The sequence below is a fragment of the Hypanus sabinus genome, chromosome 16 (assembly GCF_030144855.1).
Source record: "Hypanus sabinus isolate sHypSab1 chromosome 16, sHypSab1.hap1, whole genome shotgun sequence".
In the NCBI taxonomy this organism is placed as follows: domain Eukaryota; kingdom Metazoa; phylum Chordata; class Chondrichthyes; order Myliobatiformes; family Dasyatidae; genus Hypanus; species Hypanus sabinus.
The window spans coordinates 29,634,441-29,662,416 of NC_082721.1; the positions used below are offsets into that span (position 1 = coordinate 29,634,441).

General features: G+C 37.8%; 1 protein-coding gene across 7 annotated transcripts in view; it reads left to right on the forward strand.

Moving 5' to 3' along the window:
• ranbp3b (RAN binding protein 3b) overlaps positions 1–20,092 on the forward strand; it is a 319,866-nt gene extending 299,774 nt beyond the window's left edge. For all 7 annotated transcript variants that reach the window (XM_059991452.1, XM_059991448.1, XM_059991450.1 and 4 more), the window contains 5 exons: positions 3,103–3,227; positions 6,915–7,035; positions 7,844–7,986; positions 8,389–8,572; positions 18,393–20,092. In XM_059991452.1, the coding sequence (XP_059847435.1) occupies positions 3,103–3,227; positions 6,915–7,035; positions 7,844–7,986; positions 8,389–8,572; positions 18,393–18,436 (617 nt within the window). In that variant the 3' untranslated portion in view covers positions 18,437–20,092. The remainder of the gene's footprint in view (positions 1–3,102; positions 3,228–6,914; positions 7,036–7,843; positions 7,987–8,388; positions 8,573–18,392) is intronic.
• Positions 20,093–27,976: the final 7,884 nt, after the last annotated feature.

Consider the following 27,976-nt stretch of genomic DNA (forward strand, 5'->3'; position numbering starts at 1 on the left):
TGAAATATTCCCACAACCTATGGACTCACTTTCGAGGACTCTTCATCTCATGTTCTCAATATTTATTGTTTTATTTATTATTATTTATTTTGTATTTGCAGTTTGTTGGCTTTTGCACGCAGGTTGTATGCCCAGTTGGTGCAGTCTTTCATTGATTCTATTATGGTTATTGGATTTATTGAGTATGCCTGCAGGAAAATGAATGTCTGGGTTGTTTATAGTGACATATACATTCTTTGAAATGTTAAAGAAGTCCCTTCTTCAGCACCTGACCTCATCGTCCAAGGTTCCTAAACCTTGTAATCCTATTTTTCATCCTCACAGGAGCATGCTGGTCCTGAACTCTAACCAGTTGGCTATTAAAACATTTTCAGTTCAAATATAGATTTACCTTACCCCACCTTCCAAACAGCTACTCCCAATCTACCTTCATCAGCTTCTGCATAGTACTGTTGTAATCAGTCTTTCTTGGTTTGGCATTCTCACAGGAGGAACAGTCAAGATCAGAATCAGGTTTATTATCACCGGCATGTGACGTGAAATTTGTTACCTTAGCAGCAGCAGTTCAATGCAATACATAATCTAGCAGAGAGAAAAAAATAATGATAAATAAGTAAATCTGTCACAGTATATGTATATTGAATAGATTAAATATTGTGCAAAAAACAGAAATAATACTGTATATATTTTTTTAAAAAGTGAGGTAGTGTCCAAAGATTCAATGTCCATGTAGGAATCAGATGGCAGAGGGGAAGAAGCTGTTCCTGAATTGCTGAGTGTGTGCTTCTGTACCTCCTACCTGATAGTAACAGTGAGAAAAGGGCATGCCCTGGGTGCTGGAGGTCCTTAAAAATTGATGCTGCTTTTCTGAGACACTGCTCCCTAATGGTGTCCTGAGTACTTTGTAGGCTAGTACCCAAGATGGAGCTGACTAGATTTACAACCTTCTGCTGCTGCTTTTGGCCCTGTGCTGTAGCCCCTCCATACCAGACAGTGATGCAGCCTGTCAGAATGCTCTCCATGGTATAACTATAAAAGTTTTTGAGTATATTTGTTGACGTACCAAATCTCTTCAAGCTCCTAATAAATTATAGCCGCTGTCTTGCTGCCTTTATAATGATACTGATATGCTGGGACCATGTTAGATCCTCTGAGATCTTGGCACCCAGGATCTTGAAGCTGCTCACTGTCTCCACTTCTGATCCCTCTATGAGGATTGGTATGTGTTCCCTCATCTTACCCTTCCTGAAGTTCACAATTAGTTCTTTCGACTTACAGTGAGTGCCAGGTTGTTGCTGAGGCCACCATTCCACAGTTGGCATATCTCACGCCTGTACGCCCTCTCATTGCCACCTGAGATTCTACCAACAATGGTTGTATCGTCAACAAATTTATAGATGGTATTTGAGCTATACAGCCACACAGCCACACAGTCATGTGTATACAATGGGCTAAGCACACACTCCTGAGGTGTGCCATTGTTGATTGTCAGCAAGGAGGGTATGTTATCACCAATCCACCCAGATTGTGGTCTTCTGGTTAGGAAGTCGAGGATCCATTTGCAGAGGGAGGTACAGAGGCCCAGGTTCTGCAACTTCTCAAACAGGTTTGTGGGAGTGATGGTATTAAATGCTGAGCTATAGTCGATAAACAGTATTCTGATGTAGGTGTTTGTGTTGTCCAGGTGGTCTAAAGCTGTGTGGAGAGCCATTGAGATTGCAGCTTCTGTTGACCTGTTGTGGCAATAGGCAAATTGCAATGGGTCCAGGTCCTTCAAGCATTCAGTCTAGTCATGACCAACCTCTCAAAGCATTTCATCACTGTTGATGTGAGTGCTACCGGGCGATAATCATTAACGTAGCCCACAATATTCTTCTTAGGCACTGGTATAATTGTTGCCTTTTAAAAGCAAGTGGGAACTTCCACACGTAGCAGTGAGAGTCTTATCATAACTATCTTAAAGGTCTTCTGCAAGTACTTTGCTTATCTCATGTTTTGGATATACCACTCCTCTACAATCTCCCTACCATTTCCATCTCTGCTTTAGTGTCAGTAGATTTGTACTTGCTTCTCTTTGAGCAACTTGTCTTATAAGCTGGGTAAGTGTTTGGTACTTCAGTTTGAAAAATTGAACATTGATTTATTATTTATTGAGGTACAGTGGGAAAACTCGCCTTCCATACTGTCTGTACACATCAGTTCATTACAACAGTGCATTGAGGTAGTGCAAGGTAAAACAGTAACAGTGCAGAATGAAGGTCACATTACAGAGAAAGTGTAGGGTTCGTAGAGAGTAAAGCGCATGGTCTCAGTGAGGTAAGAAACTGGCAGGCCTGTGAGTAGAGTTAAAAGAACATTATTAGTATTTCTTTAGAATATAGAATTTACATTTAAAAGAGTACAACAGCCACAATGGAAATATTATGTAGAGAATCACCAATATGAGCAATGCCACACTCCAGCACGTTCATTCTCCTAGTAACTACTTGGTTTTCAGTAATAAAAGTTGTCATCTTTAAATCCTTAAGAAACAGATTTCCTTAAAGCTATTCCCTCATGGACATTCATTGGAGGAATTGCGGATTGCAAAACTTGCCTTCTATTTATCATTCATTACCTGTGTTTATCTACCTTATATAAATCTTGCAAAGCTTTCTGTGTGGTAAATTTCTACAGCCTTTGGGTTTTTAGAGGAAGCTGGCAAGAGGCAGTGGTCAGGTGTGAAATTTCTTGGCTTTACTAATTTTTAAGTTTCCAGGAAATCTTTCTTTTAGTGATTTTGAAGAATGTACCAACTTGGCATTAAGTATAAGAACGATCATTGATTAGCTTTGGCTAGAATCAACCATGTTCAAGTGCTATAACACTGATTCAGTTATAGTCCTCGAGCTTGGTTAATGTAAATTCTTTCATAGACCAGTAGGCCTTTTCTAGTCATTGTGAAGTACATGGTACGGGGTTAAAATGATTAATTTGTCATTTTGATTTATTATTATGAAATGATTGTCTATGTTTCCTGTACTTGAAGGGTAAAAAAAACATACCATGTTCATTGAGGTTTCTAAAAGTACTAAATTAATGTAAGTACCAATTAACTTCCAGTAAACAATGTGACAGAATCACTGGAGGAGTCTGCAGCTGCTTACACCAAAGCAACAGCCAAGAAATGTTTGTTGAAAAAAGTTGAGGTTATCACAGGAGAGGAAGCAGAAAGTAATGTCTTACAGGTACGTGATTAAAAACAACAAAAATAACCATTCTTTTCATTTGAGTTGACTGGTTGGAAAATACCTTTGAAGTGAATTAGTACATTTTAAAATTGTTAGAATTTTCCCATTTCTGCAGTTCCACCTAGAAACTCACGTTCAATATCACCATTAAGACTTGTACAAAAGCTGCCTGTAGAGATTGGTTAACCAGTCTCTCATAGAACATTTGTTGTTTAGTTGAACTGTTCTATTGAATCTACTCTTGTTATTGTATCAATTATTATACTTTTTAATGTCAGTTTCCTACATTACTGTTTCCCTTAATATCTTGTACCTGGCTCTTTTTTAAGCCCTTAAGTTTATGGTCTCTGACTTTTCAGATTTTCAATCATTTTAAAAGTAATATTAAACTTATCTAAGGATTCAAGTCATCATCTGGTAATGTACTTTTTCAGCCACCAGTGCTAGAATGTCCATAGGTATTGTAGGTTGTTAATGTTTTACTCAAAATTTGCCTATAGTCATCCTAAAGATTTTTTAAGCTTTTATCAAAAAGTTATACATTTTCACTGAGCTTTGATCATTTTGGTGTACATTTTGAGTTTTAGAAGTAGTTGTATTATTGAATTAATCTATTTGGTTGAAATATGTGATACTATTTTTCTGATGAGCTTCTTCCCTCATGGACTTTGATCAATCTAGCCAACTTAATATAAAAATGAACCTTTTGTCAGTCCTTGCATTGCTTGTTTTCCATTGGATTGTTTCTTGTTCCAGACCATCATTCTGAAACTTTATACTTTCTTTCTACAATGTAGGATTTTGATTTAATTTTACGTGTACTACCTAATAAACGAGAGCACTGCCCATCCAAGTTGAATGTGGTGCAAGAGTTTTGATAATATTGGAACAAATCATTGTACCAGGATTTGAAAATTGACTAGAATTTTTGAGCCAGCTATTCAGTAGATCATTAGGGAGTGGTAGGCAACTTTGGTGAATTAATGCTGCCTATCAGTTTTCTGATGGCCAGAAAGTTTATTTTAGAGGAACATTCTTTCATGCACTTCTGTTACAGTGCATATGCAAACTTTGATTAGTGTCAATTGATTTTATTGGCAATTAAACTTAAGGGGAAATAGATCTATTACCTGTTATAGTAAAACCTAAAGAAAGGTTTTGTACAGGTGTCAGCATCATCATAAGAAATTGATATGTCACATAAATTGGAAAATTTTAAAGAAAATCAGTAAAGAAATCAGTGACTTATAGGTTACTGACTTGTTGAGATATACGTGATAACACTTAGATATTGTTCTATGCTCATTTCCCCATCCACACCTAAAAATTTGAGATTTTGTTAAGAATGTTTCTGTAGAGGATGGAGTTTTGTGTCTAGAAGGGACCACCCCTACCTTCTCAATACTTCATGTCTAGGTTCCTGGGTGTACCAGATTCTAAGAAATTATGAACCTTTGCTAAATTCAGTACTCCTTGAAACTGTTGAATCCTTCTGATCTAAAGGTTGCTGGAAATTCAAGCATGTTCTTAATATGCTTTTCCATCTTTAGAACGTATGTTAACAGAGACACACTGGGAAATATGTTGGTTTTATTAAATTTAAGCATTTATTAGCTGTCTCCAGCCTTCTTCACACTCCTCTCCCCTGATGTTTTCATAGAAACAAAGCCTACAGCACAGTACAGGCCCTTCGGCCCACAAAGCTGTGCCAAACATGTACATACTTTAGAAAGTACCTAGGGTTACCCTTAGCCCTCTATTTTTCTAAGTTCCATGTCTCTTAAAAGACTCTATTGTATCTGCCTCCACTACCACACATTCACCATTCTCTACGTAAAAAGAAAAAAACCAACTTACCCCTAAGATCTCCTCTGTACCTACTTCCAAGCACCTTAAAACTGTGTCCTCTCATGTTAGCCATCTTAGCCCTGGGAAAAAGCCTCTTTGATTATCCACACGATCAATGTTTCTCCATCTAATGCCTCTTCATGCTACTCTATCTAACTTTTTTTTTTCCAAACTTTTTCCTCTGCCTCAATCTTATCATTCACCAGCTACTGCATCCCAGTCTACCCCTGCTCCTCTGCCTGTCATCTTACAGCCTTCTTTAGTTCACTGATTACTTGAGACTTCTGTCTTAGTGCTGCTCTTCTCTTTCTATTGGTCATCTTGCCTCTCTGCTCTCAATCCTTATTGTAGGTCTCAACCTGAAACACTGGCAATTCTTTTACTCTCACAGATGCTGTTTGACTGCATAGATTTTCCGGCAGATTGCTGGCTCTAAATTTAAGCATTGAATGGCCTGTAGTTAAAGAGAATATTGTAACTGAAGGATGTTTGATGTCCTTCAATAAATCCAGCTTTTGGGGGGATTTTCCTGTGTTCAGAAACATCTTTTTAGTTTGACAAAATGCATTCCCTTAAAAGATTCAAATAGGATAACAAAATCTCTTATGGTCATTTTCATGAGAACCATTATAGTCTTGCATTGAGCAGAAGAATACATTCATTAAAAAATATTTGTAGGTTACAGGGGTTTGTTGCAAAAGTAACTTTCTTTTGCTGAAAATGCTGCAAGGATCAACAAGGACTTGACCAAGTAGAGTGTAAAGTCAAACATTAAATGTGGAACATAGCAATTATGTTTCACATGTTAAAATTAAACAGCTTTACAATAATTGTTGCTCTGTAGCTTTGTATCATGATAGTTTGTGGTTGAATGACAGGTAAATATAAGTGTCTTGCGATAACATTATCTGTTTTGTCACTGCAATTATAAGTAATAGGCCTAACTTCCCAGTGTTTAAATTTTAATATTGCAGATATATTTCCTAAGCAAGAGGTTCATGTAATTTGTAATAAATTGTAGAGAGTGAAAAAGTAAAAAGTAGCATTCAAGTTACCATACTTTAAAATGTCTTTCTTTGAATCTGCTTTGAGTTAGATATGCAAAGATCCATACCTGTTTCTTAAAGCTTTATTCTCATGTTTTTCCTGTACTATCAGTTCCGTTTGTCTACTTTGGCCCTGTGGTCTCTTTCAAATGGATGTCTAATGAATCTGGATGCTGTGTAATATCTTAAATAATTCTTCAAAAGATTTTGTAATTTTACGCCCATACCACCTAATAAGGCACCATTCAGACTTCTTTCAGGTTTGATTAAAAACAAGTAAAAAGAACCAAGCAAACATTTAGCTCCAAAGAAGGGAGCCCTTGTGTTAAAGCATTACATAAACTCATTAGGAGAAGAAATTGAGGTATGAACTCACTAGATAGCTTTTCAAAAGCAAATAAAATATAAACAGATTTTAGTAGCATTTACAGTTTGAAATCATGTGCTATCATATTTCACAATAATTATCTTTCATCACGTAAAATGCTGGAGGAACTCAGCAGGCCAGACAGCATCTATGGAAAAGAGTAAACAGTTGATGTTTCGGGCCAGAACCCTTCATCAGGACCGACAAAGGGCCTTGGCCAGAAACGTCGATTGTTTACTCTTTTCCATAGATGCTGCCTGCTGAGTTCCTCCAGTGTTTTGCTTGGATTTCCAGCATCTGCAGATCTCCTCATCTTTCGTTCTTGTTTTAGTTGAATATCAATCTGCATGGGGTCTGGAAATTTAACCTGCTGATTGGAAAGCTACTATTTCTTGGCTTCAGAATCTTCTTGATTAATTTCAGATACAATGCAAGTTATTTGTGTTTGACAAGACGTCACAGACCTGGGTAGAAAGGGGAAGAGGTCTTTTGAGGCTCAATGATATGGCATCTGGTGATGATGGAGCATTGCAGTCAAGGCTAGGTATGTGTTCTACTACTGTACTGTTTGATAAAGTCATAATTTATAGAACTTACTAAAAGTTTATGATCTATGAAAGTTGACATTTTAGTTTAATTTGTAAAATCTTGTGAAAAAATTATAGTGAAAAATTTTTTCAGTAAGTAATTAAAAGTTCAAGGAGAGTACCTACTTTGTCTAAAGCAAAATGATGATGTGCACATACTGACTGAACTTTGCTGGTATGTGATCTATGATTGAGGGAGGTCTAGAAACAAGACATTTCAGAGGCACCTGTATGAAAAATCTCAATATCAAAGCAAATGGAGTGGAAACCAAGGAACTTGGAGAATGAAATGGAGTCCTTGTAGGAGTCAGAATGGGAGAAATATGAATGTTGTGGCTGGCTTATCTCCTGGGATGAAGAAATCATGCAAAGGGAAAGGAAGAGTGAAGGTTGGCCCTTCTGATCTTTCAGAGTTTGTAAAAACAAAATCCTGTCTTCTAAACAAACTGTTCACTTCTACATAACATTTTGTTATGGGAAACCAGTGTAGGAAAAAAAAAATGGGAATAGCCACCAAAGTCTAACTCACTGTACATCCTGTGTTGTTCATGACAAAAAGGAATAATTGTAAAGAAAGACATTTTTTGAACCAAATCCCCAAAATGGTAGAACAATTTCAACTGAGCACTTAATGATGGAAATCTTCAAATAGATTTTCCCTGGGCACTCATATCTTTTAAAAATATTATAGTATAGATCTTTTTCTAAAGAAACAAAGGTAACTGCATCATTGACTGTACTTCTATTGTTGTTGCTTTATTGCAGTGATGCGGACTCAGGGCAGCCTTCGACTGATTCTGAATACCAAACTATGGGCTCAAATGCAAATTGATAAAGCTAGTGAAAAGAGTATTCGGATCACAGCCATGGATGCTGAGGACCAAGGTGTCAAAGTCTTTCTAATTTCGGTATGTTTGCCTCAATAGTACTTCATCTATTCTAACACCTCAGACTTCACGATTATTGCCTTACTTGAGGCTCACAGGCAGAAGAGGAATAGGGCAAAGAGACAAACACTCTAAAATAGGAGAAGGAGTTGTAAAAAGACTGTTGGGGTGGCTGAGGGTTGGTAGGAGTGGGAATAGACAGAAACACACAGAAGAGAGAATTGATTGCAAACACGTGGCCTAGCCTGGGAGTGCTCCACTGTTTCCTACATGGACACAATTTCCTCCTTCAGCTCACTGATCACAAAAGCAGTAAAATTACACCGCAAGATGCAAGTATACATAAAGATTTAATGATAAAATTTCTCCTCCTAAGAGATAATCTGTTTTATTCTATAGAATTATTTTTTGGACTTCTTATAGGCCAGTTCAAAAGATGCTGGACAGCTGTATGCAGCGCTACATCACCGTATTTTGGCATTGAGAAGTCGTTCTGAGCAGGAGCCAGAACCTCCTTGTATAACTTCAGAATCAGGAGTGACACAGTCAAATGAGGAAGATAGTGATGATGATGATGGAGTTCTCGCTCCTGCTACAACAACAAGTGGTAAGCTTGATATTGGAAGATAAGTAATGGATTGCTTAAACCTGTAATTTGTTAGATGACACATTAATATCTGCTAAGCAATTACCGTCAGCAACTCCAATGAAGTAACTTCCATCTGTTGTAAATTTAAAATAACAGTGACATGTGCTTTATTACAGTGTTCCAAATTCCCTAAGATATGTGAAAATGTCATCCCCTTTGTATCTTAATGTCTCTTTTTATACCCTTTGATTACAAACTACAGAGAGCATATAAATTGTTGTGGATACCTTTCAGGGATCAAGTTCAATCTTGTTGACTTCAACAATTTTTAGAAGTATAAAGGGCTAAAAGCCAAAAGGAAACATCCATTCTTAAAGAATATTTTAATTTAATTCTTTCTGATGGACAGACCTTGAAGTCATGAGTGTCCAGCCTTACATTAGGTAGAACATTGGACTTTGATTGGAGGGCATAATCCTAAAAATAAAATGGAAACAAATAAAAGAAGTCCATCTTCTGAGCCTTTTTTTTTCTGTTTTTATTTCAGATTTTCAACATCTGTAGGGTTCTTGCTTCTTTTGTAATATAGAAAGTAAAGTAATACTGACTATTATTGGCCTTCAATTATTTAAAAGTCTTGATTTTTTTTTCTTAAAGTTGCATTGTTCGTCTACTTTATTGAATTGCCTGTAGATGATTCTGGTGTTAGGGTAGCTGATTTAAGCACAAATTCAAAAGCAACATGGAGCTCATGTAGGAATTTGGAATCCAAACAGAAGATAATGAAACAACACACACAAAATGCTGGTGGAACACGGCATGCCAGGCAGCATCTATAAGGAGAAGCACTGTTGACGTTTCGGGCCCAGACCCTTCGTCAGGACTAACTGAAGATACTGAAAATATTCAGTAGGGCAGCAGGTATCAGATGTAATGGAAGTTAACAATTCAAGTGAATGGCTTTTCAATGATAGGGACAAAATTAGTTTTAAGGTGCAGAGAGATGATGTGTGGCAGGGTGCTGGGGCAAAGAGAACAAAACAGAAGCTTGTGATAGTGTGTTGAGGGGTGAGATTGAGTGTAAGAAGTCGGGTGATACCAGCTGAAAGAGAGTGATAATGACAAGTGTATAACAAAAAGGTAGGTTAGACAGGCATATATAACAGAGGACAAATGAAATCTGCCACAAATAGAAGTGGGGAGAGAAAAAAGCTGAATGTTAGCAATGTGAGACTTGAGGGTTAACATGGTATTTAGTGCTGCTGTGGCATAGCTGCAATGAATGAGCTTCACTCCTGATGATGAATCTGGAGATTTTACATGAACCCTGTTGATTTCATCCAGTTTATTTCCATGTCCTAAAGATAATGTCCATAGGGTAACTGGTAACTTTAAATTGTTCCTGGTTTGCAGAAGAATTAAAGAGAATTGGATGAGCATGTGAGAGAGAATATCTTACAGGGGAACGTATGGGGAATTGAGACTGATGAGAATGCTCTGAGAACCAGTGTAAACGTGATGAGGCAAATTATCTCCTACATCGTAAATAGAAAAAATATAAAATAACTGGACTGACTACTTGGCTGGAGTTGTTGAATACACATAGTTGAATTTGAAATTCTATACTGTGCCTTATCAGAAGATATAAGTAATATTCCTTGAACTTGAATATAACCAAGTCCTCGCCACCATTGAATTTCTTAGCATTTGGCTGCTACATTTCAAGACTGCTATTTGTTAAAAATTACTGATGCATATCTTGCAGATGTGCCTGCTTTGCATTTTTTTCAAGCAGGTATCCTGTGGCATTACTAAAAATCTAGCAGAGAATATGCTGTTGAAAGGGTAACAGTGATTCATCTGGGAATAAAACACATTGTTACTGAAAATTTGCAATTGACTTTCTAAGACTTGCTCAAACTGGTGGTGTTATCTCCGATTAATGGGACTCTGAACATATGCACTCACTGCTCAATCATACTTTATTCTTCTCCCTTCCATTTCAGTCCTGAAGAAGGATCTCGGCCTCAAATGTAGAGTATTTATTGATTTCTATAGATGCTGTCTGACTTGCTGAGTTCCTCCAGCATTTTGTGGGTGATTTTGATTTTGCTTGTGCACAGGAGAACAGCATGGCCCCTGTCCACCACACTGTTCTAAAGTCAGAACAGGAAATGCTATTTTTATATAGAATTGACTAGCAGTTACTGGGTATTGATCATTTGGTTAACTGTATGTTTGAACTTTTTGTATGCAAGATCCATCGCTATTCACAACAGAGGCGATGAAAGTCAATAAAAAATACAAGCTGACTGATACTTTGAAGTCAGAAAAGCAATTGTCCTTTAGTTGGTGTGTGTGCGTTTTGCATACCTCCATTATATTCAGAATCTGAATCAGATTTAATGTCATCAGAATTTGTTGTGAAAATTGTTAACTTTACAGCAGAAATACAATGAAGTACATGATAAATATAGAGGAAAAAACTGAATTACAGTAAATAACATATGTCTATTAAATAATTAAGTTAAAATAAGTAGTGCAAAAAAACATTAAAAAATTAGTGTAGTGTTCATGTTGAATGTCCATTTAGGAATCGGATGGCAGAGGAGAAGAAGCTGATCCTGAATCACTGAATGTGTGCCTTCAGGCTTCTATATCTTCTTCCATTCTTATCTCATCTCCAGTAAGGTGAACCTGCTCTGCAAAGGGGAGCGATGCTCTTCAAAGACCTTCCTTGTCTGGGCTGTCTCTTCAATCTTTATCTTTGCCTATTGGACAATGTGTTAACCCCTGCCTTCCTACAGCTTCTAGTGTGGTACCATGACACTGTGGTTCAGGGAACCATTCCAGAGGGAGAAGAGAAGTGTAGCTGTAATTGGAAATGGCACATACAGGAAAAGATACAATTTTCTGTAACAATGATCAGGAGTCCCGAAGGCTCACCTGACCTGCAGAGGAATTTATAGTGGGAGGGGAAAGATCCAGTTGTTGGGGTCCATGTAGTACCAGTGACATGGGAAGAACAAGGAAAGAGGTTGTGTTGATGGAGCAGCTTGGTATTAGATTAAGGCACAGAATCAAAAGGGTTCTGGATTGTTACCTGAGCCACATGCAATCTTAATGTTAAATAAAATGATATCCCTTTAAAAGAGAGATGAGGAAGATCTTCAGAGGGTGTGGACTTCATTGCCACGTACTGCTGTGGAAGCCAAATTATTTGGTATATTAAAAGTAGAGGTTCGTAGGTTTTTGATTGGTAAAGACATCAAAGATTATGGAGAGAAGGCAGGAGAATAGGGTTGAGGGGGTAATAAATCAAATGACTGAATGGCAGAGCAACCTCAATGGGCTGAAAGGCCTAATTCTGCTCCTATGTCACATATGGTCTTATGATAAGTACTTCTGACGAATTTCTTAAAAACGAAATAGTTTCTTTAACAATTCCAAGTGAATAAGTTTAATCCTTTCAATTCCACTTATTATGTAAATCTCTGAAATAGAAATGTGGGTTTTTGTCTTCAAGTAAGTAAACGATTTTTTATGAACAAGCACTTTTATGCAGAAAACCAAGAAACATAGCATTATAAGTTAAACATTAGTATGTGTCTCCTAGTTATATATCATTCTATAAGGTTCAGAGCTTCATTTTATTATCAAAATATGTATGTGGAATACAACTCTGAATTTTGACTTCAGAGGGTGGTGAGTTTGTGGACTTCATTGCCACGTACTGCTGTGGAAGCCAAATTATTTGGTATATTAAAAGTAGAGGTATCATATATACAAACCCCATTTCCAGAAAAGTTGGGATATTTTCCAAAATGCAATAAAAACAAAAATCTGTGATATGTTAATTCACGTGAACCCTTATTTAACTGAAAAAAGTACAAAGAAAAGATTTTCAATAGTTTTACTGACCAACTTAATTGTACTTTGTAAATATACACAAATTTAGAATTTGATGGCTGCAACACACACAACAAAAGTTGGGACAGAGTTAAAATAAGATTGAAAAGTGCACAAAGTATTCAAGTAACACCGGTTTTGAAGACTCCACATTAAGCAGGCTAATTGGTAGCAGGTGAGGTATCATTACTGGGTATAAAAGTATTGTCCATCAAAGGCTCAGTCTTTGCAAGCAAGGATGGGTCGTGGCTCACCCCTTTGTGCCAAAATTCATGAGAGAATTGTTAGTCAGTTCAAAAGGAACATTTCCCAATGCAAGATTGCAGAGAATTTAGGTCTTTCAACATCTACAGTACATAATATTGTGAAAAGATTCAGAGAAGTCAGAGACATCTCAGTGCATAAAGGGCAAGGTCGGAAACCATTGTTGAATGCACGTGATCTTCGAGCCCTCAGGCGGCACTGCCTAAGAAACTGTCATGCTACTGTGACGATTATAGCCACCTGACCTCGGGAGTACTTCGGAAAACCATTGTCACTTAACACAGTCCGTCGCTGCATCCAGAAATGCAACTTGAAACTGTATTACACAAGGAGGAAGCCATACATCAACTCTATGCAGAAACGCCGGTGAGTTCCCTGGGCCCAAGCTCATCTCAGATGGACCGAAAGACTGTGGAACCGTGTGGTGTGGTCAGGTGAGTCCACATTTCAGCTAGTTTTCAGAAAAAACGGGCGTCAAGTTCTCCGTGCCAAAGATGAAAATGACCATCCTGATTGTTATCAGCGAAAGGTGCAAAAGCCAGCATCTGTGATGGTATGGGGGTGCATCAGTGCCCACGGCATGGGTGAGTTGCATGTATGTGAAGGTACCATTGACTCTGAGGCGTTTATTAGGATTTTAGAGAGACATATGTTGCCATCAAGGCGACGTCTCTTCCCGGGATGTCCATGCTTATTTCAGCAGGACAATGCCAGACCACATTCTGCATGGGCTACAACAGCGTGGCTTTGTAGACACAGAGTGTGTGTGCTTGACTGGCCTGCTGCCAGTCCAGATCTATCTCCTATTGAAAATGTGTGGCACATCATGAAGAGGAGAATCAGACAACTGAGACCACGGACTGTTGAGCAGCTGAAGTCTTATATCAACCAAGAATGGACAAAATTTCCAATTGCAAATCTACTACAATTAGTATCCTCAGTTCCAAAACAGTTAAAAAGTGTTATTAAAAGGAAAGGTGATGTAACACAATGGTAAACATGCCTCTGTCCCAACTTTTGTTGAGTGTGTTGCAGCCATCAAATTCTAAATTTGTGTATATTTACAAAATACAATTAGTAAAACTGTTGAAAATCTTTTCTTTGTACTTTTTGTCAGTTAAATAAAGGTTCACGTGAATTAACATATCACAGATTTTTGTTTTTATAGCATTTCAGAAAATATCCCAGCATTTCTGGAAATGGGGTTTATGTGTGTGTGTGTATAAAAAATCATATGGCTATCATAGATGGCCATAAAATACAAAAAACTGTTGAAGTACCTTAATCCCATCTCTCACGAAAAGAAAAAGAAACAAAAATTTGCATGCCCCACCCCCACCCTCCCTCACACAAAAACTAGCAGATCATGCACATGGAGAAACTACAAGAACATAAATCCGAAACACCTAGCCTGCATATCAAGAACATAACATAGAACTGAAAGAGGCCAATAGGAACTATAGTCCAATCGATAAATCCCAGAATTCCAATAACAACTCCAAGAGCATTGACTCGAACCAGTGGCTTCTCCGAGAACCATTCACTCTCCTCAGCGTTTGCCTTGATGTTTCAATCATCCTCAATGCTTTAATCAGTTGGTGACATAGAAATATAGTTGATGGTTACTAAAATTCTTTTTTGATGTTTCCTTTTGAAAGTTTTATTTAGATTATGCTCTATTATATCGTTGTTCAGATTTTCTAAAATTTATTCCTTTTGCTATTTGAAATCTAAGACATATGGAAATAATGTGGCCCTGTAACCATTTAGAATGTGTTTAACGATACAGTGGTAAGCAATGTCAGTACATAATTTCCATATTTCATATAATCTCAGGAAAGTCACAGAACAGAAGCACGTCCACCGAGTGTGTTAACAGCTTTATGCAAAAACAACACAGCCAATCCTGCCAGCTGCCTTCTTGCTAAAGTCGTGCTCATTTTCTTTTTCTCAAATGCTTAATTGTCTCATTTCAGAACTCTAGAACTGAATCTATCTCACCATTATCTATTGTATTTATAACATCTCTTTTAATGTTGTTGCTTTTGGTTCTTTCACCTTCATTCTGTCCTCTGGGTCTTGGGTCTTGTGTCAGTGGAAAGAATTGCTCTGTCGATAGACCCTTCATAAGTTTTCAGTGGCTCTATCAAATCACTTCTGAGGCTCTGTTCCAAAGAAGTTTGTTAAATTGTGTAACATTATTTGTTAAGTTCTTATGCGGGTTCAGGCAGAAGTTTGTATGGGATTATAATATTGCAAAGGGTAATGTACAGCATTTTAAAACTTTGTGTTTTGAATTGGTATTATTCTCCGTTCCTAGTTGTCCTCCCCTCTCTCTTCACCCCCCCCCCCCAATGGAATTGGGCCAGTTATGTATGAAATTCTGGGATAACAGCTTGTCAGAGTAATGGACAAATGGACAAAAACCTAAAAACCTGATAGTTTGTTTTCTTAAAATAGTCCTCATTTTCTTCTTGGTGCCAGAAGTTGCCAACTATGTTATCTTCCTACATTTAGTACCTATCTTAGTTACCCAAGTAATAAAGGTGGTTATTATGTGTGATCATTGGAATACTGTTGCAACCTGCTTGAAGTTAATTGGCATTGAAATGATCAAATATTGTCATTGGCACTCATTTCATTGTATGCTGCATTAGGCTTGATTTAAAATATGCACTTGATCCTGATTGAACCACTGCTGCCCTAGTTTTGTAATTGAGTTGTAATATAATTGGCATAGTTAAGCATCACAGATGAAACTTGTCTCCTTAACTAATGATAAAAGACTCTAATTTATCCATCTCTTGTCATTCTTTCAAAAGCTTATTCATCCCTGCGGTAGTTGCAAGGGAAACATCCAAATGTCTTCAGATGACAAAAACAGGCATTTCCTCCACATTCAAATTCATCACAGCCCTCCAATAATGTAGCGGCCAGCACTATCCCACAATAGAACCTGAAAGAGTTCAGGGTCAGGCTGAGGCACAGAAGTTATCAGTTTCATTACATAAAGTGCAAGCAACGACTGCTACCCTACTGTATCCTTGCCAGTTTGAAAATTATAATGGGATAGCTTTTGTTCATTTTTTTTCAAGGCATAAAAAATACAAATGAAGCTCTGACTGATTATGTTTAAAACTACCATTAAAAGCCTTTTAGTTGATTTGAAATAGATATGGACTGCACCTTTAAAAAGGTTTAAACACTTGAGAAAGAGGAGGGGAGTGGGATTAAAGTAAGTGCAAGTGGTGGGGGCGGGGGGAGTACAGAGTAAACTTCAAAAGGCTAAGTGATCTGTTCTGTGTTGAGGCATTTTGTGAACATGCCAAATACTTACCTGAAAATCTGGTGCTGAAGATTAGATCCAGAAGTAACATCTGCTGCCAAAGATTAGATCCAAAATAGCTGCTAATTGGATTAATTGCTGATTAAACCAAAGGAGGAGTATAATACTATACCACTTCTAGATAATTTGCTTCTCATGATTGCAACTGTGGCTCAATGCTGACTTTCTTGCCTGTGATTTTAAAGGTTGTGGATTCAATAGGTGTACATTATGAAGAAGTACTGTAATGTTAGAGCAGTTTTTTATTGGATGAGCTTTAACATGGGATTATCTAAAGATATATTATTATATATCCCATGTTTCCATGCATAACTCAGTAATGGAACAATGTGGGAATCCAAAATATTGCATGTGTTAGGTTTATTATAAGGATGTGCACACACTATTACTTATTTTTCCTAAAACCCCTATAAGAGGCCCTCCATAGGCCAATGGGTGTCTAATTTTAATTTTCCTGATTTGTAAATTGAGTTTTTTTCAGATCTGTTTTTAAGTAACTACATCTTGGGTGAACTTGACCCAATCTTACCTAAAATGCATGCCTTTAAGTTAGACATTGAACATGAGACAGAACCACAAAGAAAATCAAAACAATTGTGCAGTTTCTGTGAGAGGCTTGTTGCAGTTTAAACCAGTTAGCTGAGTATATATTAGAGGATGAACTAGGCTTAACAAGGTACCAAAGGAATACCTTAGATACCATTACAAGAACTGTTTACAATGACCAAGGAATCTTTCTTGCATGCTTTTGTTGGAATATGAAGAATCTTCCTTATTAATGTACTTTTACCTAAAATTTGAAAACAAAACAAGATTGCCCTGCCATGGCATCATCAGGCATTACTTCAATACTTTTGACACGGGAAAGAATGTTGTAAAATCTTAAGACAGTAGTAAATTAGTGGGAGGCGTTAGAGTAATGATAGTCATCAATCACTGCATTCCACAAGGTACCAAAACAGATGAATTGATGTATTACAGCATTACCTGTTTGAGAAAATATTAATGGATTACACATTAGAACTAAAATGCAAACACATTTGATAACTGATCGATCTGTGTGACCTTCCTTCAAAGTAACATAAATTAGGAAATGGGAAATTAAACATGCAGGTTCAATAGGAATGATCTCAATGAAAACTTGGAACCAAATTGTTACATCACTTCATCATCTGATGCAACCTGTTTTACCACATGTCACAAGATGTTATTTGAATTACTAATGGTTCTGAGAAAGAACAACTTTAATACCAAAAAGTGATGCAGTGCAGGCCTTGAATTCTTCTCTTAAAGCCTCTCGAACAATCTATACAATATAAATCTATTGACAGTGTGGCAGACATTGATTAAAAACTGTACATTTTCCTGCTTAATTTTTAAACTTTGTCACCACCTAGTATGCTAGCACATTATCTTGAACTAAAAAAGGGACTCCAATCATGCTACTTTGGAATTTAGACCCACTAACTGAATACAATGGCACACAGTTATCAGTTTAATTATTACTACTGCAATTCCACTTTTTCACCACTCATTGGATAATGAAGTTCTTCTAAGTTCCTTCCCAGGTTTCTTAGTGACCTGCTAATAGTTTTATCCTTCTCCAAAATTGGAAAGCTTCTCTCTGTTCCTAATCTCTCAAATTCATTCATGATTTTAAAGACGTTAGGTCACCTCTGCCATTTTTCCTAAACAAAAAATAAAGCAATAAGCCAAAGTCATGTTTGTTCAGTGCAAAATGTCAAACACTATGTTTATAGTCCATTGCAATTCTTAAATGCAGACTGTGGTCATTATTACATTTTGATTATGGAGCTTACTACAATGGTTTTCGAAGGTTTTGAAAGCCACTATATAATTGCAGATGTTTTCTAATGTTTTTTAATTAATACTTGATTGTCTGAAATCACTCTAGATAAATATTCTGGAATCCTTAAAAGTTTTAATACTATCTAAAACATTTCCTGCTCTTAAAAGATTTATTGTTCTTGTGGTAATTGTTGTAGTGGACTTCTGTTCTAAGCTCTGTTAAGAGACATGTAATTCAGTTCTTATGTCACATTCAAGAATGAATTAAGTGTTGCTTTGCATTCCAGTCTGATGATAAAACTTCAGTGATTTCATTTTTCAACTATGACAATCAGTTTAATTTTTAAAATATTTGAGGAAACAGATTTCAAAATTATATTATACCAGGGTCTGTTTTATTGTTTTTCTTGGAATTTTTCACAGATCTGATATTATGGATCTTGAAGATACAAATTAAGAAAGAAAGAGTTAGTACAGATTAACTGATTCTTGTTTCTGTATTGGTTTTAGGCCCTTGTGACACAGATGAAAAACAGACTACAGGAAGTACATAGCGACATTGGAAATATTCCGCTTGCAAGGTTTCTGCTCCAGGAACTTGCAGGCAACTCTGTGGACACCCCAGACCAGTGTTTTCTTTCAGGCATTGTTGAAGATGAACTCCAGACTGGGCCCAGCACATCTCACTGGCAGCCTGTGCCTTCCTATCCTTGTGTTTTGTCCAAATTAATGGCTTTCACATGGTTGACTGAGGAACAACTGATTTTCTGTTTTGGATGCAGAGGCTCATCATATTGATGAGTGAAACTTGCTCTCTGACTCTTGAATGGCTCAGCAAGGCACTTCACTTTTCCAATGGGACTTTATTCAGTACAGCCAGTGTGCACAAAGTTATGAGTTGTCATTAATCAGTGTCTGTCTCTTTCACACACCTATCCATACACACACTTTATGTTCTGGCAGATGAGTGCACAGAGGTCAGATTTTGCAACTTAGAAGAGGAAAATTTTCAAGGATTGCATCTCATAGCAACAGTAATAATAACAGACTGTGACTTACAATGGACTTGGCAAAAAGTCCTGTTTTCTCATTTTTCCAATGTTATTACTGGGACTTGTGTTGTGCTGTTTTTTTTATTTCTTTGAAGAGTTATGCTTGTGTGTTCACAGAATCCTGCAATTTGGGCTTTTTTGTACACAGTAATATTTTTGTTCTTGATGTAACCAAGAACTTCGGTAAATTTGGGGGGATAAACAGGGAGATGCTGGGAGGTTACTGAGCTGTAAATTAAAGTGTGCTTTTCCCTTTACTGTCTACTTGCTTTTGCAGCAAGCCTTGGAAGCGGAAATGTAATAGTTAAATTTTAGCACAGAAATGATTAGTATGTAATGTTTCCTTGTTCAAAAATGAAAAAGACAAAAAACCTCCAAATTATTTTTTCGTTTATTTCTTCAGAACTGCTCCATGTAATTTGGGGTGGGATCTGCGTAGGTCAGTTTGTGTTTTCTGTCTCTGTAACTTGTCCTGTTTGGACTGATAGTAGCTTTCTTTATACTGAATAGTTGAGAGTTCTGAAATAAGAATGGAATAAAATCCATCCTATCCTCTCCCGACCCCTCCCAACAGGACTGAGCTGGAAAGTGGTTTCTTTTTGCTAAAAAGCCTTAGCTCCTAGAGGAAATCATTATTGATGTGGTTGAAAAGTTTGTGTAAGATTATTACATCAAAATGTATTTCTGGATTACATTAAACATTTAACAAAACACTTTGTTTATTTTATGTAGGTTATGTGGGATTATAGTGTTTTTTAATTTTTCATATTTTTTGCTTGAGAGTGGAACCCTATCATTTTATAATTAATTATTAATTTAGGCCTTTTTTTTTAACCTAATTTCTCTTGAACAATTTGACGGTATTCATATTCTCTTAAGGTGAGGTTTAGCAAAGGGTTCCAGAAGTACATGTTACCACAGCGAAAAGCTTTAATCTACCTTAAGTTAAATTTATGCACATCTAACTGGAATCAGCTTACAAAACTTGTAAAGTGTTAGTTTTTTTTACATTTTTGTTGTAGCCTGATTTCTTTCAAGCTGTGAATTGCATTAGTAATTTTCTTGAATTCACAATCTTTCTCACTCATGGTATGTAAAGTGCTATTGACTAAAGAATAGGGGCACTTACCAAATAAAGAATGCGAAGTAGGTTTGCTACCTTTGACTTCATAAGCTATTTTCTGAGACTTTTGAATGACAACCAATGATTATCCTGATAAATTTAGCCCCTGTGCTGAGCTTGATGCATGAGGATGTAAAAAATAGGATCAAGAGGCTATCTATCCCCATTTAGTCACCTGGTGCCGACTCCACCATTCAATAAGATCGTGGCTGACCTGGATGTAGACTCAGTTCCATCTACCTGCCCTTTCCCCATAACTCTGAATTGCCCTACAATGCAAAAATCTATCTGTCTGTGTCTTAAATCTATTTAATGAGGTCGTCTCTGCTGTTTCCTTGGGCAGAAAATTCCACAGGTTCACTACTCTTTAGGCAAAACAGTTCTTTTTCACCTCCATCCTAAATCTACTTCTCTGATTCTTGAAACTACGTCCCCTAGTTCTAGTCTCACTACATTTTGAAACCATTTTCCTGCCTCTATCATATCTATCCCTTTCATAATTTTGTAAGTTTCAATAAGATGCCATCTCCCAATCTTCTGAATTCCATCGAGTTTAGTCCCAGGTGACTCTCATATCACAGGCTAATCCCCCCTTATTTTCAGAATCAACTTGGTAAACCTCCTCTGCACTGCCTCCAAGTCAGTATATTGTTTCTCAAGTCAGGAGACCCAAGCTGCACCAATACTCCCAAGTATGGCTCACCAGTATCTTGTACAGTTGCAGCATAACCTCCCTGCTCTTAAATTCAATCCCTCTAACATTCCATCTTCCTTCTTGTTAACCTGTTGCACTTACAGATTTGCCTTTTGCAATTCATGACCCAGCAGTCCCAAGTCGCTCTGCACAACAGCATGCTGCAATATTGTACTATATAAATAATAATCTGATCTTCTATATTTCCTTTCAAAGTAATGACCAACTATGTACTCCATCTGCTGGAGCCTTGGCCACTTACTTAAGCTATCTATATCTCTCTTCATCCTCTTGGTCAATTTGCTTTTCCACACAATTTAGTGTCATAAGCAAACATAATCCCCTCTTCCATATTGTTAATGTATATTGTGAATAGTTGCAGGCCCAACAACAATCCCCTGAGGCACTTACTGCCAACCAGAAAAAAATTCATTTATCCCAATTCTACTTTCTATGTCAATATATTATCCCCAACTCTGTGCATCTTTATCTTATGGATAAGCTTTTTATATGGCACCTTATCAAACAACTTCTGGAAATCTTAAGTATACAGCATCCACCTGTTTCCCTCTATCCTCTGCACTCATTATATTCTCAAAGAACTTCAGTAAATTTGTCAGCAGACTTGCCCTCCATGTTGTGTCTGCTGGTGGAACTATTTTTATCCAGATGTTTCATTACTTTTCCTTAATGATAATTTCATGCATTTTCCCAATTACGGACATGAAGCTAATTAGCCTAGAGTTGCCTTCTCTAGCTTACATCCTTGTTAAACAGTGGTATGTCACTTGCTGCCTTCCAGTCTGCCGGAAACTGCCAAGACACCGGTGAAATTTGGTACATTATCATAAATGCCTCTACTATAACTTCTGCCACTTCTTTCAGTCCCCTGGGTTGCGTTCCATCATGACCAGAAGACTTGTCTACCTTTAGACCCACTAGTTTGCTCAGCCCTACCTCCTCAGTGATAGCAATTGTATTGAGGATCTCACCTCCTATTGCATTAATAACGTCTCTCTTTGGCATGTTAGATGTGTCCTCCACCATGAAGTCTGACCCAAAATAGTTGTTCAAAATATAGGCTATTTTCGCATTACTCAACATTAATTCCCCATTCCTATCTTCCAAGGAACTGAAGTACACTTTTTCTGCTTTATGTAATTATAAAAGCTTTTACTGATCTGTTTTTATATGTCATACTAATTTATTTTGAAAATTTATTTTCCCTTTGTTGCTTGATGAAAAATGGATGATGAAAAGATTTGCATTCACAATATCTGCAAAAGTAATGATTATTGAAATTGTAGAGTATTTTGAAAAATTGATAAAGCACCTAGCCTATCAAAGCTAACCTGATACATATTCATTTATTTTGCTCTATCAAGGTGGTTACTTGTGAATAGTGGGTCATTTTTTTTCTCTTCAAATTCATGCTTGCAGTCCTTATAGGACTTAACTAGCTTACATAAAGTCGTAAGGGACACCTCAATCTGAAAGGGTCTTGGTATCTATTCTGCAAGCAACTTCACTTTTGCATCAACAAGCAGTGGTGGGAATAGGTTCCAGAAAACATATGACAATTTTTTTTATTACATTATCAGGGGTAACACTAAGTATACAGGTTTATTTGAAATTTGAATTTTATATGAATATACCCAAAATTGGCCCCAGTATACCTATTCAGATGATGTATAGTATATTAGAACATAGAACAATAAATCACTGGATCAGGCCCTTCACCCATAATGTTGTGCTGAACCAGCTTAAAAACTAAATCAAAAGCCCTCAAAAACTAATTCCTTCTACTTACACAATGTCCCTATTCCTCCGTCTTCCTCACATTTGTGTGTCAATCTAAATGTATTTACTTAATAGCCCATACCAGACAGTAGACATTCACTACTCTGATTAAAAAAAAATCTTGCCCCTCATATCTCCTTTGAACCTACCCCTCCTCACCTTCAATGCATGCCCTTTGGTATTAGACACTTCTATCCTGGGAAGATACTCCCTGTCCATCTGTGCCTCTCATTATCTTATCAACCTCTTATCAGATCTCCTCTCGGCCTCTGCCGTTCCAAGAAAACGACCCAAGTTTGTCTAATTTCTCATGATAGCACATGTCCTCTAAACCAGGCAGCATTTTGGTAAACCTCTTTTGCACTCTTACCAAAGCCTCAACATTCTTCCTATAGTGGGATGACAAGAACTGTATGCGGCACTCCAGATATGGCCTAACCAGAGTTTTATAAAGTTGCAACATAACCACCTGATGTTTGAACTCACTGCCTCGACTAATAAAAACAAGTATTCCATTAGCTTGCTTAACCATCCTATCAACCTGTGCAGCCATTTTCAAGGAACCATGAACTTGGACTGCAAGATCTCTGCTCAGCAACACTGTTAAGGGTCTTGCCCTTAACAGCATACTGTCTCCTTGCATTTATGCTGGGTTAAACTCCATCTGATATTTCTTTGCCCATATCTGCAACATCCACAGCTCCACCTTCATCAATCTATCACCTTGTCTAAAAACTCAAGTTGGTAAGACACTACCTGCCATGCTGGCTCTCCCTAATTAGGCAGCCATATAATTCCAGATGCTCATATATCCTACCCCTAAGAATTTTCTCCAGCAATTTCTCTATAACTCACATAAGACTCACCAGTCTATAGTTCCCAGGATTTTCCCTTGTTCCCTTCCTAAATAGAGGTACAACATTAGCCACTGGCCAGTCTTCCGGGACCTTGCCTGTAGCTAGAGGGGATATGATGATGCAGGTCAAGGCCCTTGCAATCTCATCTCTTCCCTCTTTCAATAACCTATAATAAATCCCGTCAGGTTTTAGGGACTAATCCACCTTAATATTCATTAGAAGGCCCAACACTTCCTCCTCCTTGACCTCTAAACATCCTAAGATACTGTATTTATACATTCAGCATTGATCTCCATGTCTTTTTCCTTGGTAAATGCTGAAGCAAAGTACTCATTAAGTACCTCACTCACATTCTCTGCATCCAGGCAAATGTTCCCCCCTTTAACCTTGAGTGGTTGCACCCTCCCCCTAGTTATCTTCTTGCTCTTGATGAATGTATAGAATGCCTTGGGATTCAACTTAATAATCATACTTGCCAATGACTTTGCTTTGCCCCTCCTGGCTTTCCTAATCCTTTTTCTTTAGTTCTTTTCTGGTTTCTTTATACTCCTCATGTTCAGGTTGATTATAACTTATGAAAGTTTACATACTTTTACATACCTTTTCGTGGACAAAATTTATCATCTCCAGACGTAAAAGGTTTTTTTTATTTTTGCATCTCCATCCTTCCTTCTAACAGGAACACACCTTTCCTGTACTCTCTGCAATTGATCTTTAAACACCCTCCACGTGTCTGGTATGGACTTGCCAGTAAAAGGGTGTTTCCAATTTCCTCTTCTTAGTTCCCGCCTAATGCCCTTCTCTCATTTAAAACTTCCGCAAGGACCATACCCATCCTTATCTTAGCTCTCCTGAAGGTTAAGATGTAGTCACTGTTCACCCACTGAAAGGTCAATCACCTGGCCAGGCTCTATCCAACACTAGGTCCAGTACAGCCCCTACTCTTGTTGGACCATCCACATATTTATGTAGTAAATCCCCCTGGATACATTTAACATATTCTGCCCCATCTATACCCTTTGCACTATGATGGTCCCAGTTTATATTAGGGAAGTTGAAATCCCTCATGACAACAACTCTTCTTTCCTTAATTTGTTTACATATCTGTTCCTGTGTCCTGGTGTCCGTTAGGGGGACCTGTCGTACAATCCCATCAGTGTAATTCCACCCTTCCTATTCCTGAGTTCTACCCAAATGGACTCGGTGCCTGAACCCTCCTTTATGTCTCCCCTAAGGGCAGCTGTGATATTGTCCCTGATTAATAGTGTAACTCCCCCATCTCTCTTTTACCTCCTCCTCTATCTTTCCTAAAACTGAAAACCTTGTACATTAATAACATTTCTGCCCCTTTCTCAACCAAGTTTCTCTAATGGACACAACACCATAGTTCCATGTACTGATCCATGCTCTTGAGTTCATTACCTTTACCCAGAATATTTCCTAGCATTAAAATACACACACTTCAAACTATCCAACCCATCATACCTGCTATTTTGATTTTGCCTTTCAATACTTTCCCTGACATCTACCTTCCGGTCCAATCCTTCACGGACTGATTTAGTGATCCAGTTCCCAGCTTCCTGCAAAACTATTATAAACCCTCCTGTGTAGCATTAGCTAACGCTCTGGCCAGGATGTTGGTTCCCCTATAGTTCAGGTGCAACCTGTTCCTTTCGTATAGGTCACCCCTTTCCCAGAAAAAGGTTGCTGGTACTGCAAAGTGCTGCCCCAAGGCCAGCACCATCTCCTCAGCCACTCATTCACATGTGTTATCATCCCATTTCTACCTGCACGAGCCCATGGCACCGGGAGTAATCTGGAGGTTACTGTCTTGTAGGTTCTTCTCTCCAGCCTCTTTCCAACTCTACATACTCACTGTGTAGGATCTCTTCCCCTTTCCTATGTCATTGGTGCCAATATACACCACGACCTGCCCCTTGAGAAAATCTTGCAGCCACTCCAAGACATCCTGGATCCTCATACCCAGGAGGCAACACAACATTCTGGCGTCTCTTTTGCAGCCACAGAATCTCCTGTCTGTCCTCTAACTATCCAGTCCACTATCACTACCATTCTACCTGATTTCACCCTTCCCTGTGGAGCCTCAGCGCCACTAGTCTGGCTGTTTGCTGCTGTGCCCTGATGGGTCATTCCTCCTGCCAATCCCCAACAGTATCCAAAATAAGATAGACATTTTGGGCCAGTTAATGCTAAGACAATTTTGGTGAGGGTGCATTCAGTGACTGCAATTGAAATGGAGGATTCAGGTGAACATTTGGTCCATGATAGCTTTCCAGTTGGCACTTGATGCCAATGAAGTAATCCACTATAAATCCATTTATTTATTTAGAGATGCAGTGCAAAAGAGGGCCTTCTGGCCTTCGAGCCACACTACCCAGCTACTTCCAACAACCCTGATTTAACCCTAACCCAATCACGGGACAACTTACGATGACGAATTAACCTACCTGGTACATCTTTGGAGAAAACCCCATGCATTACTTAGGGAGGACGTACAAAGTATTCAACTCTGAACTCCAATGCCCTCAGCTGTAATAGTGTTGCACTTACTGCTACACTGCCATGGTGCCTTGTTATGTGTTCTCTGTTTTTTCCTTGGCACTTGGTTATGAATGAGTGTGCCTTTGTTTATGCTTCTGCAAAGATAGGATACACTTGAGAGACAATAGTGGAGATGTACATCAGTATCCTTTGTTCTGTTCTGGACCCGATGAACTATTGAAATACTGTATGTACTGGTTATATGCCTTATTAACCTCCTCTTATACTCCAAATCCAGGTCTAATATTGTGAGTGTAGTGAGAATATGTAAATTAAACAGTGGTGCAAAGCATCACATACATTACAATCTTTGAAGAGGCTGAGCTGATGAATGCTTTAGTGAAACAAAGTATAATCAAGAAATTAAATTTGTATGATGCGCATGATTGAATGGATGAGGAGAGTTTAGAAGAAATTGACTATCTTTAAAAATATATATTTTCATTGAAGGAATGATACAATACAGAATACATAATGATTACATTTTCCTCCATTTTGCTTTTATATCTTACCCCTAAACAAACCTCCCCTCACCCGCCCTCCCCAAACATATCGTGGCAACTAATGTATTTACAATACAACAATTCACAAATACAAGTACGGACATTTCACAGCCATACCCCCACACTACTGCAAGATGAAGGCCCACACACATCCACAACATGTCAGATGATCCAAAATACACTCATATTACAATTTATCAACCACCCTGTGAGGTAAACTATATGTGTGTTAAAAGGGAGGGAACTTCCCAAGTACAATCAAATGCCCTCAACTAGTAGGTAATTATCAGTGAGGTTTTGGGGGTGACACTGAGACCTTGCCCGCTTATAGCTGTATTTGGTGTGGCAGATGATGTTTTGGGTTTAAATGCAAGCCAGTCAGATATCATTGCATTTACATCGCTATTGGCCCGTAGGAGAATCTTGCTGGGCTGGAAATCTGCCACTCTCCCATCTGCTGCTGCTTGGTTAGAGGACATAATGCTTTTTCTGAAAATAGAAAAGATTAAATTCACTTTGAGGGGGTCTGTGAAAAAGTTCTATTCAAAATGGGGACCTTTCTTGTCATATTTTGGGAGTCTTAAGGAATTACCTACTAGTTGAGGACAAAATATTTAACTTTCCTATAAAATTTACATATATTTTTCCTGCTGAAACTCTCTCAGTAGACTTACAGCAAAAGAAACAAACACACTTCTGTTACATGTGCTGAGTGGGTTTCTTGACTGAACTTCACAATGGAAAAAAATACTTCAGCACAGAGGAAGTACCCATACACAAAATAAAATTACTGCAAATAATGAAACTATAAAATAAAGACGGGAATTGTTAGAAACTACTGAGGAGGTTGGTCAACATCTGTTACGAGAGAAATAGATTTAACAAACCAGGCTGAAGACATTTCATTAGGACTGGAGGAAGTTCAACATATCATATTTTGAATAGTATAAGAGTAGGAAAGCAGGGAGGTAGTGGGAGGAGTGGCTGCAGATAAAGGAAGATGGAATCTGCACTTAGTGGGTGAATGCTTCAAGGACAGATATTTAACAAGAAAGGCGATAATGCCAAAATGCATTGACAAACAAAGAGAGGCTGCATTTAGGAGAGTTAAATGTTATCAGAAACATTATCAAGGCTTGTCAAAGAAAAAACAAATGCAAACAGTTATGATCTAAAGTTGAAACAAGAAATTAGTGAAATTCCCCAACAAAAGTTATTGTGTTCTTTCTTCAACTGACTTTGAATTCCATTAGAACAGTTTAGAAGACGCTAAAGCAATGATCAGATAGAAAATTCAAATGGATGCAAGTTAATGCTACGAGGATTAATGGACATAGAAAAAAGACAGGAACAGGACATTGAGGTGGATAATCAGATATGGTCAAGTCACATACTAAAGCTGGGACAAAGGGATGAATGACCTACTTCTGCTCATCTTTGCTGTGCCTCCATTAACTCCTGATCTCGTTCTCAAAACCTTTCATGGAGTGTTTGTTGGGACAG